This window comes from Toxorhynchites rutilus, chromosome 2 (assembly GCF_029784135.1).
Source record: "Toxorhynchites rutilus septentrionalis strain SRP chromosome 2, ASM2978413v1, whole genome shotgun sequence".
In the NCBI taxonomy this organism is placed as follows: domain Eukaryota; kingdom Metazoa; phylum Arthropoda; class Insecta; order Diptera; family Culicidae; genus Toxorhynchites; species Toxorhynchites rutilus.
In genome coordinates, this window is record NC_073745.1 from 128321099 (window position 1) to 128333711 (window position 12613).

General features: G+C 42.2%; 1 protein-coding gene across 1 annotated transcript in view; it reads right to left on the reverse strand.

Annotated features, from left to right (window-relative positions):
* LOC129764640 (protein FAM117B-like) overlaps positions 1-3171 on the reverse strand; it is a 46619-nt gene extending 43448 nt beyond the window's left edge. Inside the window, exon 1 of the mRNA XM_055763908.1 lies at positions 2633-3171. Coding sequence (XP_055619883.1) covers positions 2633-2861 — 229 coding nt within the window. The 5' untranslated portion in view covers positions 2862-3171. The remainder of the gene's footprint in view (positions 1-2632) is intronic.
* Between the last annotated feature and the right edge of the window lie 9442 nt (positions 3172-12613).

Below are 12613 nucleotides of genomic sequence, written 5' to 3' on the forward strand. Positions count from 1 at the left end.
TTCTAAATTCTATCGTCATAGATCGTTTTTGTGGCTTGCACTGGTAAAGGGGAACTGTCTAGGGTCTGGTGGGATGAGCATTGGCCATTGCTAGTCCCCAAGAAAAAGCTACAAAAATAATCGTTTGATAATTGGTGTCCATAAAACTGAATATTGGGTTGTTATACTGGAGGGAAAAAATGGAATTAGAATTTCTCATTCTTCAGGGAATACAAACATCTATTTGCGATTTGCGATTGAGACTATATTTATTATCAACGACTAAGGCGTCGTGCACAAATTACGTAACGCTCAAAATCCGGATTTTGGTTTCTATCACAATTAACAAAATGTTATTTTTCATGAGATGAACAATTGAATAACTGTAAAATGTCAAGCGTTATCTAAACGCCCTAACTGCCTCGTTTCGATTGGCCCGATTTACGATTTCCCCAACACAGCCATCTAAACTAAGCAGCCTTGGGTCAAATCGACATTGAGAAATCGCAAACACATGAAAGTAGGGGGAGTTTTTGTTCCCAGCGAAATGTGTTCCCTAACAGAGATTTGAAAACCAAGGTGCCTGAAGGAAATCGGCATTGCAAATTCATGCAAGTCGGGGGCATTTTTGTTCCGATTGAAATGCGTTTCCCTGACACAGACTTCAGAATCAAGTTGCTTGGGGAAATTGGTAAATTCATGCAGATCGGGGGGTATTTTTGTTCCGACTGAAATGTGTTTCCCTAACGCAGAATTAAGATGTCTGGGGGAATTGGTAATACAAATTCATGCAGGTCGGGGATATTTTTGTTCCGACTGAAATGTGTTCCCCTAACAGACTTCAGAACCAAGGTGCCTGGGGAAATCGGCATTGCAAATACATGCAAGTCGGGAGCATTCTTGTTTCGAATGAAATGTGTTTGCCTAACACAGAGTTCAAATCCAATCCAAATATATTTCCCTAAAACGTACTTTTAATCTGAGAATCCTGGAAAAATCGTCGTTTTAGATACCAGAGGTGAATGAACTTTCGCGGTTCGAGAACTACGTTAACATGAGATTTGCAATAGTTTCAGAGGGAAATGTAAAATACAATGATCGTTTAACAACTCTTCTGTTCACATATTTTGGTAGACGGAGGCATCATATCGAACGTAAAAGGACGTTCATCAAATTTATTTGTAACGAAGAACATAATCTATTACAAAAATTTTTTGCATTCTAAAATAATATTCGAAGTGGTAAATAAATGGATTGCATAATATAATTGCGTAGTTCTACGTCGAAAATATGCGGTCGTGTCCTAGATACAAGCCCTTACATTTTTTTTAAATACTGGGAACAAATAATAGGTTTTTTGTGTTTTCCGAAAGATTATGTTGAACGATGTTTTCACGTTTTACGAAAAAGGGAGTGATCTGCAACACCTTTGCAGAATATAAATCTCATTGTTATTAGCCATTCACTAACAAGGTGTACACGTGTTCTGGTAAACTTTTTTTTTTTGAGAATTAGTTCGTTCTTTCAAACCAGAAATGAGTGCATTAGCGTGGCATTCAATTTTTGTACTTGAACCGATTTATTTATTCGTGTTTTTTAAATTAAAATTATGAATGAAAATTAACATTCCCGTACCAAATTAGTATTCTATTTAAATGAAAAACACCTTTTTTTGCAAATATTAAAAAAATCTTGTACGAACATTGTTTTTGAAGACAACTTTATATTATAATGAAAAGTTTCAGTAACAATGTTGGAAATGTATAGACAAGTGGTTAAATAAAAGTCAGGAATACGTGTTTCAAGCAATTAAATAACATGATGTAAAAATTTTCATTCAAGTTTTGACATTTGAAAACTTGCTTCGTGTCTTCTAATCTGATAGGGATTATACTAACGAGTTTGGGATCCAAATTCAACACTAATCCTTTGTCATTCCGAATTATGGATTTACAAAAATACATGGCGAGACAGTTAGGCATCGTGCACAAATTACGTAACGCGAGAAGGGGGGGGGGAGGGGGGTCGGCGATCCGTTACTTACTGTGTATTGGAGATAGAAAATTGCGTTACGCAAAGGAGGGGAGGAGATCCGAAATCCGTTTTTTTAGCGTTACGTAATTCGTGCACGACGCCTTATGCCTAGAATATCAACATGGGACAAGTGAGCTTGGTGTTGTTTTTTCAAAAGCTGGGAACAAACAATAACTTTTTTTTGTGTTTTTCCAGAAGATTAGGTATAACAACATCGTTCTATGAAGAAAAGTTCAAATTGTCAAAAAGTAACATGAAGCAAATATGCGTAGAACGGCAGAATATGTGTATCGAATTTAAGAAACCTTTTCATTCTAGGTTCAATGTTAAGATTTGCTCTCTCTAATTTATAATTAGGTGCTTCTACAAACAAACACATAATTGATGAAATGGTAATGATGGTAATGAAATAATTCCTTCAAGTTAGAATATGAATCACGTCGAGTTTCAAACTTTCCCTCATCACGGTCTGGAACTAATTAACATGATCGGCTAATCGTTGTTGTTATCCAAAAAAACATTGCGAACATTTTTATCAACATCTCCCGAAAAATCAGCTCATCCACTGATGAATGTACTAGTAGGATAGCAATATCAATAAAAACTGAAGTAAGGATACCTTTGTAAGTGAGCGCTCCAGGACTGCGATTGCCGGAGACGGCATGTTCCGGTGAAATATGTCTAACCGGGGGCGAGAGTGTAGCGGAAAGCGATTTGTATCCAATTCCGCCGCCGCCGCCACCACCGGAAGCCGTACTGTGCAGGGAGCCAGTGCCGCGAACCAACAGTGAGCTTACCGGAACGAACGCCTTCATCGGCTCGCTTTGCTTGCGTACACGACTGGACATTTTTTTCAGCCTCCTCACTTATGCACCCTTGAACTTCTGTGCTTGTGCTACCCGACTACACTTGCACTTCTTGCACAATTTTCATCCGCTCTCCCACCACTGTTCGAAGCAGGAAGGCAAAAACGAGCCTCTTATTACTACATAAAACCGGAACACTCGTTTTCAGAAACACATTGCACAAACGACACTCATTTTAGCATTAAGTTCAGCACATTGGAGAACGAAAAATAGTGCGAAATCACATTCTCTTATGATTTGCAATTTAAAAACGGGAGATAAGTCTTTGTTCGCCGTTCGACTTACTCAAGTTTGAAGGGAAGATGGAAGAATAGTGGTATTTGACAGCTGGGAACGGCCATCACGAAAGGCATAAACGAGATGTGAGGCGGCAATTGGGGGGTGCGTTTAGTGATGCGTGGCACAAACTATTTTGATGGAATATTTGAGGGGGGTTCTAGTATAGAAATTTTAAAAAAGGATTTTGTTTTCTCCATATTTCTGAAGATACACGAAACGCATGCAATCGTGAGGAGTAAACAACTACATAGAATTGTATTGTACTTCCCTTGCTTTGTTCGAATTCGCCAGCTTCTAGTAAACAACATTGTTTGATTCTCTTCGTCAGTTATCGTACAATCAAATTTTCGTGCGTACTCCGATCCATTGTCACCTCGGCCATGGAGGTTCTTGAATATTCTCAGGGTGCTCATACACTGTTGAACCGAAGCCAAATATTTGACTCTTTTTGAAAGATAAAAATTGGTCAACATGAACTGATCAAATATATTTGACACAAAACACGACAAGCAAATATTCAATTATTGGAATTATATTTTTCCGGTCTGTTCTTCGAACCTGTCGGTACATTGTTCGGTTACCTTAAATGTTTCAGTCGATCATTTTTCAAGTTCGATGTTTGACATTGTTTGCAACTGTTGAAAATTGAAGAATGGCAAACAAAATGTTGTTTGTACGAAACTCAAACCAAACTTTATCTGTTAGAAAATATCAAATATTTGACCTCCGGGCAAACAGTGTACGGCTACTTCTACTTCTGCCATGTTGGCATACACGATATCTCAAATTGTTATGTCATATGGAAATAAATATCCATTATACATCTCTTCAACGCATGAGACAACAGAAATTTCATTCGCACAAACATTTTTTTGACAAAATAGCGGCCGTTTGAAGAAAACAAAATGCTGTTTAAAACGGTAAAATTTAAAAATCATGTTTTTTTTATTGTTTCATGCCATAGAGAGATGCATACAAATTATATTAGTATGAATTCGACACAAATTGGTTTAGTAGAACTTGAGATATGAAAAAACTAGTTCAGAGAAAAACGTGTTTGAAGATAATTGTTATGGCTGTACTAGATTAGACACCGCATCACCAAAATGGCTAAAACTCGGTAAATAATGGTATATTCATAAAGTTCTTTCTAGGGCGTATTCTTGAATGCCTAAACTTCAAACATATGAAGATTATTTTCAATTATAGATAGCAATTTTATTGTTTGCACAGGCACTTGGTTATCTTTCGTATTGTTGCCTTGCAGTGTTTTTTTTTATTTAAATATGCAGTACGCTGGATACTTCTTATGCGATTAACCCTTTCGTTACGAGCATCGTTTATAGACGCGCGACGAGCTGTGTGTACGAGCGTCTTAGTGTACGAGACGACATGAAATTCATACTGCTCTACGATCACACCAGCGCGATGTGCATACTTCTCGGCGTAGTGCTCCGTACAGGGGTACCACTTTGGCGGAGCACACTGCCGTAATGAAAGGATTGAAGCCTCTGCACAAAAAAACGTGTAAAAAATCGTATAATTTTGAACGAATCGGATAAAAAATGATCTCCCCGTCATCGGCGCGTCCCAGTCACATTCACAGGATTTCTCTTCCCAAGGGGCACCGATTAGACAGTGCCAAATCACGAAAATTTCAAGAAAATCGCCTAAAATATCGTGTAAAATCACGTAAAAAGGCGCGTTAATAAAGGTGGCCGTACACTGTTTGTTCGGAGGTCAAACATTTGACATTTTTTGACAGATAAAGTTTGGTTTGAAATATGTAAAAACATAAACATGGAAAACAATGTCAAACATCAAAATGGAAAAATACTGGAATACTGGAATATTTAGGTTAACCTAACCATGAAAGGTTCGAAGAACAAACCGAAAGAATAATTTATGCATGCAATAACTGCTTTTCGTGTTTTGTGTCGAATATATTTGACCAGTACACGTTGGTCAAATTTTATCTGTCAAAAAGAGTCAAATATTTGGCTTCGATCAAACAGTGTACGAGCACCCTAAGAATCCATTGTGACCATTAGGTCGACGTCATTTTTGCTATTCGCTATATATAAGAAATGTTCACTTGTTGCGATGGGTAAAATGGATTCATGAGTTGTTCGAAGGTTTTCTGAAGTGCAATGAAGATCGTGACAATCATCCAATGGGATGTAAGAAACATAATTTCAAAATTCATATATTTTTGAACTCGAAAAATCATGTTTAGGCCTCTCCGGTTTTATTTTAGGATAAAGCGTGAGTTATAGTTAAACTGACCTCAGAATGCCGCGTTTCCGTTACATCGCATCGGGTGCGAACGCTTGCTATGTTGTCCGGTCGACGCCATCTCTCGATTTGTAATCACACATTTCTATGCTTTCTATGATTTCTATGCTCAACATTAGGTTGGGGAAAAATAAATACATTATTTCCAATGTAGATGAACTCACAGAAATAATCGAAGCTGACCGGCATGTTAGTATTCGTAGCATCACCTAGGAGCTAAAAATCGACCATAAAACAGTTCCGAACGACTTGCTGGATTTAAAAAGAAGTTGTGTTTGTTGGTTTGGGTGTCACACCAATTAACACCAAAACATGATAGATCGAATTTCCATTTACGAAGCCTTGGGCAAACGGAATGAAATCGACACATTCCTTAAACAGATGGTGACTGGGGATGAGGAATGGGTCACATGGGAAGGCTCTACTGTGTATTTGGTGAGACTTGAAAGGAATAATTGATTATGAGCTGCTTCCGTATGGCCAAAGTCTAAATTCATATTTTTACTGTCATCAACTGGACCATCTGAAGCTAGCAAATTGACCAACATAAGAGGTGTTGTTTACCATCAGAACAATGCAAGGCTACACACGTTTGTAGTAACTCTTCAGGAACTCCGAGAGCTGAGCTGGGAAGTTTGATGGCACCCATCGTATAGTCCGGACTTGGCACCAAACGATTACCACCTTTTCTCGCATTCGCAGTTCGTGTAGAGCCTCCAAACCAATCTGTCGTTCTGCTAAACTATTCCAAGCCAAAAGGTGTACATCGATTTAATTTTCATAAGTCGGGCTTAGCCACCCGAGATATCGGAAGTTAGTGCTCCGCCACCCGGCGATATCGTATATGGATTCATTTTCACGAAACACGTGAATAATATTATTGCTACCGTCTTACTTTAAATACCGAAGTAACAGGGGCCAAGGACAAGAGAGAGTTACCTTAGTGTTTCGCGTCTCCATTGAATTTGAAAATTCAAAATTAGTGTGTGATAAAAACCAAGTGTCTCCATCAATTTTCTCTATCGATTATAGTGAGTCATCAGTAAGCGACGAACCCAAAATAGTTTAGTGTAGAAGCGCATGGCATGTAGGAGCGGGGATGATCCCGGAGGATCAAGGAATGAGTTCGGAGCTGTTACCACCCTTCTTCTTACGGGGAAAAACGGAACAAAACTACCAAGTAACCCGTTTATAATAGGGAAGAGCATCGAAAAAATCGTCGGAACGATAGAGAATGCAAAAAGCGAAGCAAAATGTACCCGATATGTCTTGAGAACGAGAGATGCAACCCAGGTTGAAAAATGACTAAAAATGTCTCAACTTATTGATGGAACTGAAGTATCGATCGAATTACACCCAACATTGAACATCAGCCGCTGTGTAATATCTTCGTTCGATCTAGAGAGAGAAACATGCGAAGAACAACCATTCTGCCGAAACTGTAAAGGCGATCACCGACCTAGCAGCCGTCAATGTGAGCTTTACAAAACTGAAGTGGCAGTGATCCGTACGAAGATTGATTGCAATCTCTCGTATGTTGATGCGAGAAAACATGTAGCAGCTGGATATGGGAGTTATGCACAGGCTGCTGCTCAACCTCGACTCGATCATGCCAGATTTAATGCCCTGTCAAACCAAGTGAAAGAAAAACAAGCGGAAATCTCTAAACTCGAAAAGGAACTGGAACATAGAATAGCAGTGGAGGAGAAAATGAACACTATTATCGAACAAAATAAGGAGAAGGACGACAAAATCAACGAGTTACTACAACTAATCCGAGAAAGAGACACGAGAACCGAAAAGCTTGAAGTGCAATGTGAAAAATGAAAAAAATCATCGGCACGTCGCTTCAAGGTAGATCTCGGTCGAACTCACAGACAAGTGAGCCAGAACCCGAAGGAACGAGAAAAAAAAAACGAAACGAGGAACAAATGATCACCATTCATATTCGCAACAACAAACTACAGGCATGTCACCACCTCCAAAAAAACTATCAAACAACTCAAGAAGCCCAATCATGACTAGACAAGCAGCTAATAACATCACAGTAGAAGAGGTGGACCTCACCGATTCCGAAACCAGCCAAGATTCGTTTAAAACACCTAATCGGTCCAATAATGCGAAATCAAAACAACAATAAACCTACGCCAAAGCCCAAGTCACACACTACAACCAACATAAGCATGCAAAAAAACAACACGATCAACCGGTTTGAGAGATGGGAATGTGAAGTACCATCCTCACTTCTTAGAGAAGCGCAGCAGGAAGGTGAATCCTTCCGGGACGTCTTGCTTCAACCCGTTGATGGTGAAATCTCCTCTGTGGCCGGCCATCGAATATCGCAATATCCAACTAGAGTACCGCAACTTAGAACAGTAAGTCTCAACTTAACGCACGATCCAACAACAACAACAATTTCAACTCAAGGAGAAACATCAACTGTAGTCTTCATAACGCCCGCCCCGGCAGGGGAAGTTCCGATTTCTAACGATGAGCCTCCAGCGGCAGGTGCTGCGGGGAACCCGGGTTGTTCTCGGGTAAGTTCATCTATAAATACCTTCGCGAACACAACTGGTATCTCTGCCTGCTTGCTTTCAGTACCTTCACAAGCAGCAGCATTCGCCAGTGTAACAGAGTCGATGTCAGCAGACTCACTGATACCACTCGTCGATCTTCACTACCCGCCTTGCTTCCATCCGTTGATCCGATGTAGCAGAGAGGAAAGAATAAGCGAAACGAAAACACACAAAACACACGCAACACCCGCCCCCGCAGCATCCCTGTCCGGGGAAGTACCGTGTTTAAATGATGAGGTAAGTTTCTCCCTTTCTCATAACTCGAACACGTCCACTGCCTCTGCTTACGTTTCTCTGAATGGCCTTCGTAATAACTTGCAGAGCATCATTGCACGTACAGATCCGGTTTGTTTGGCCCTGCAAGAGACACATATTCGTGGTGATACGAACCCGTCGAGTTGGTTCAGTAACCGCTATTCGTGGGAGGCAGCAATCGGGGAGAATATTTTCCAGACTGCTGGTATTGCGGTCCGTTCTGATATTCCGTCCACCCCTGTACCTCTGGACACAGAATTGATTGCAGTTGCTAGGAAGATCTTGTTTCCGGCAGCCATTACGGTTGTATCAATCTACGTACCGCAAAACCAACCTAATTTCTGTACCATGCTTAGCCACTTGATAGACCAGATCAACTCACCATTCTTGTTCCTGGGAGATTTTAATGCACACCATACACTATGGGGATCTGCTAGAGACAGCCGAAGGGGATTGGAAATCGCGGATATTGTGGAGAGCCGAAACGCGATAATTCTGAATGACGGCAGTATCACCTTCTCACGAGGTCGAACAACATCAGCCATTGACCTCTCCATCTCCTCCCACCAAATAGTTGATTCTCTCAGCTGGTCAACGTTATCAGATAAGTGCCACAGTGATCACTATCCTATAATGGTGGGTCATGGCAGTTGCCCCCCAGCCACCACCCGGAGACGTAGGTGGATATACGAAAAGGCCGACTGGAATGGTTATGAACGTGAAATAGCAAACGAGCTGACCCGGAGTGAGATAGATCGAGGGATTTCATTTGACGAGTTCGAAAGTATCATCGTTCGCGCTGCGAGCGACCATATTCCTCGCACAAGTGGATCCCCTCCGAAGAGAGCTGTCCACTGGTGGTGCCCAGAGGTGGAAACAGCCATCAAATCTCGTCGTAGGGCACTTCGGGCTCTTCGCAGAATCCCGACCAATCATCGCTATTACGCTGCGAAATAGGAAGAGTTTCGCAGGGTGAGAAACATGGCCAGGGCGGCCATAGCAGTGGCTAAAAAGAATAGCTGGGAAGCATTTCTCGACGGAATTTCCCCAGAATCATCGACCGTTGAGCTCTGGAGAAGAGTGAATGCACTATCCGGAAAAAGAAGAATCACTGGTTTCACCATCGTGGAAAACAATGTCGTCATCACAAATCCCATCGATCGTCTTCCCGCCCGATTATGCGCAGGTATACAACAGACCATTCGCTGGAGCTGAGCTGCATTACGCCCTTTCCACGGCCAAATGTAGCTCACCGGGAATGGACAACGTCAGCTATCATCTCTTAAAGCACCTATCAATAGATGGAAAGAGGGTTCTGCTGGACCTATACAACCAGATTTGGAGCAACGGTACAATCCCTACGAAGTGGAAAACTGCATTAATCATTCCCGTTCCCAAGAAAACGCAGACGAGGTCCCCCAGCGATTTCCGCCCCATAAGTCTACTACCTTGTGTAGGAAAAATCGTGGAGCGTATGGTGAATCGTAGACTAATGCAGTTCCTGGAAGACGGCAAATATTTGGACAACCGGCAGTTCGCTGTTCGGCAGGGTTTGGGTACTAGTGGTTACCTGGGATCACTAAGTGATACGATTTGGCGCGCCGTCGACTCAGGCCATCACATCGACATCGCCATCCTCGATATTGCAAAGGCATACAATTCCGTTTGGCGTGTGGGAGTACTTCGTCAGCTTCTTGATTGGGGCGTGAAAGGTAGACTCGGCTCATTCCTCAAGGATTACCTAGCTGACCGCAAGTTCAGAGTTGGAATTGGAGGATGCCAGTCCGACGAGTTTGTAGAGGTAATTGGCTCAGGCGTCCGCGCTGGCTGTAACACTGTTCTTGGTTAGTGTCAACTCCGTGTTCCAATGTCTACCAAGGAACGTGTACGTCTTTGTTTATGCGGACGACATCGTCATTGTTGTGTCTGGAAGAAGTGTTCGTCCAGTCCGTAGGAAATTACAAACAGCGGTGAACGCGATTGGACGCTGGGCTGAATCGGTCGGTTTCTCGATTGCTGCAGAGAAGTGTGCGATAACCCACTGCTGCAACTTGAACCATGTGGCAACTGGTGTTCCGGTGAAACTGGGAAACGTCAACATCCCGTTCAGGCGTGAACCTAAGATACTTGGCGTGACCATCGACCGAAAATTCTCTTTCACACCACACTTTCGCAGGATTAAACAAGAATGCGAAAGCCGCTTAAGACTGCTACGCACCATCAGCTCGCGCCATCCAGATGGAACAGGCATACCGGGCTGAATATTAGCAAAGCTCTCATCAATAGCCGCATATTCTACGGGGTGGAAGCAACGTGCATCAATAGAAGCGGCTTGATAAGTGTACTTGCTCCACTCTGACAACAGATGGTTGTGTTGAGGCAGGGGTTCTCCCTTTCCGCTGGATCGTTGCAGTCACCGTCATCAAACGTGCTCTCAGTTATCTGGAAAAACCACAGGGAACGATTGTGTGCTGCTCCAGGTGACTAAAGAGATTTATCGCAGTTTCGCTGGAACTGATTTTCCGAAGCTTGTCCGGTTGCACCGCGTATGGAAACGACCGTGGTTCGAAAGAAGACTCAGTATCGACACCAAACTTGGCATCATCACTAGGGGCCAACCCCAGCTCTAGCGTGGCAACAGCAAAGTTTGCGGAACTTGTGAACATGAAATTCCCCCACCACATGCGAGTGTTCACTGACGGATCCAAGTGCAACGATTCAGTTGGAATTGGAATCAGCGGCATCGGATGTGGCCTATGTCTCAAACAGCCGAGGTTGTGCTCGATTTTTTCGGCGGAAGCGATGGCCATAGCGCATGCTATATGCCGACTCCCAGCTAATATTCCAGTGGTCATTTTTACCGATTCGCTCTCGGTGCTCTCAGCCCTGGAAGCGGGAGAGTCACGGCATCCATTTATTCAGGCAATAGTGGTAAACTGCGCATCGATGACAACTTTGTGTTGGGTCCCCGGTCACAGCAATATTCATGGCAATGAGCGGGCGGACACACTGGCGACTGCTGGTAGGTCGGCACAGACATTCGCGACAGACACCGTTCCTGCGACTGACATTTTTAAAAACTTTAAGAACGAAGCTATCGTTCACTTCACGCGACACTGGAGAAGCTCCACCGGGTTGTTAAGCAAAGTTAAAGGCGAATTGATCCGATGGAACGATAGAGACAACAGACGGGAACAAAGGGTCCTGTCAAGGTTGGTGCGAGACACACAAGGGTGACCCACGCTCACACGATCACCAGATGTGATCCACCAATTTGTACAACATGTGACACCAGATTAACAAACATATGCTAATCAACTGCGTGGAATACCATGACCTGCGAGAACATTACCAGCTCTCAACTTCAATAAGGGATGTTCTCAGCAATGATCCTGTTCGTGAGGAGGTTCTTCTGACGTTTCTGAAGGATGCCGGGATGCCCGTAGCATCCCTGTCCGGAGAGGTCCCGACTTCAACTGATGAGCCTCCGGCGGCAGGTGCTGCGGGGAGCCTGAGTATAGCTCGTGTGAGTATCATCTTAATCCTCATAATGAACAACATACTGTTCCTTTGCGATTTTCTAGAAACATCACATACGCCGGACAGAAATATAACGATTTGCGAAAACAATGGCTACAAGGAAGAGTAGACAAACGGATAAAATAACTTGTTCTATAAAAGCGCTGCTTCGCTTCATCCTAATTTTAAATGTTGAATGAAAGAGTAATGTGTCGTTCATTATCCACTATGTTTATTTGTAGTATTGTATACATTTGTAACACCATTTTTTTTCGAGAGACGGCGAATGACCTAAAAGATTAAAGCCGGCCGAAATAAATCAAACATAATAATAATAATTATAATTTTCTCGCATTGTAAACATTCTTGAGTGATAATCAATTGGGATCAAGAGAAATTTGTAAAAATCGCTTCCTAGAGTTTTTCGCCAATAAGGACTATGACTTCTATGAGAGAGGCATTATGAAGCTAGCTTTAAAATGGCAATAAAACGGTGCAAATTTTATCCAAATCGAACAATCTGAAACATCTTGAATAAAGTTTTGAATTTCACGCAATAATAATGGATTTTATCTTCCCCAATGTAATGATACATCTTGAATGCATTCCAAATTCATACCAAATGGTTAAGGCCACGGATGTCACGGAGCCACATTTTGAATAGATGAACTGGTCAAAAAATATTCACTGAACTATTGATTCCTAAATCAACAGCAATCTTATTAATACCAGGGACAGACATACAGCTGTACTTGCGTTGTACGTGTACAGCGTTGTACAGGTACCATCGTACCATGACAGACATACTTT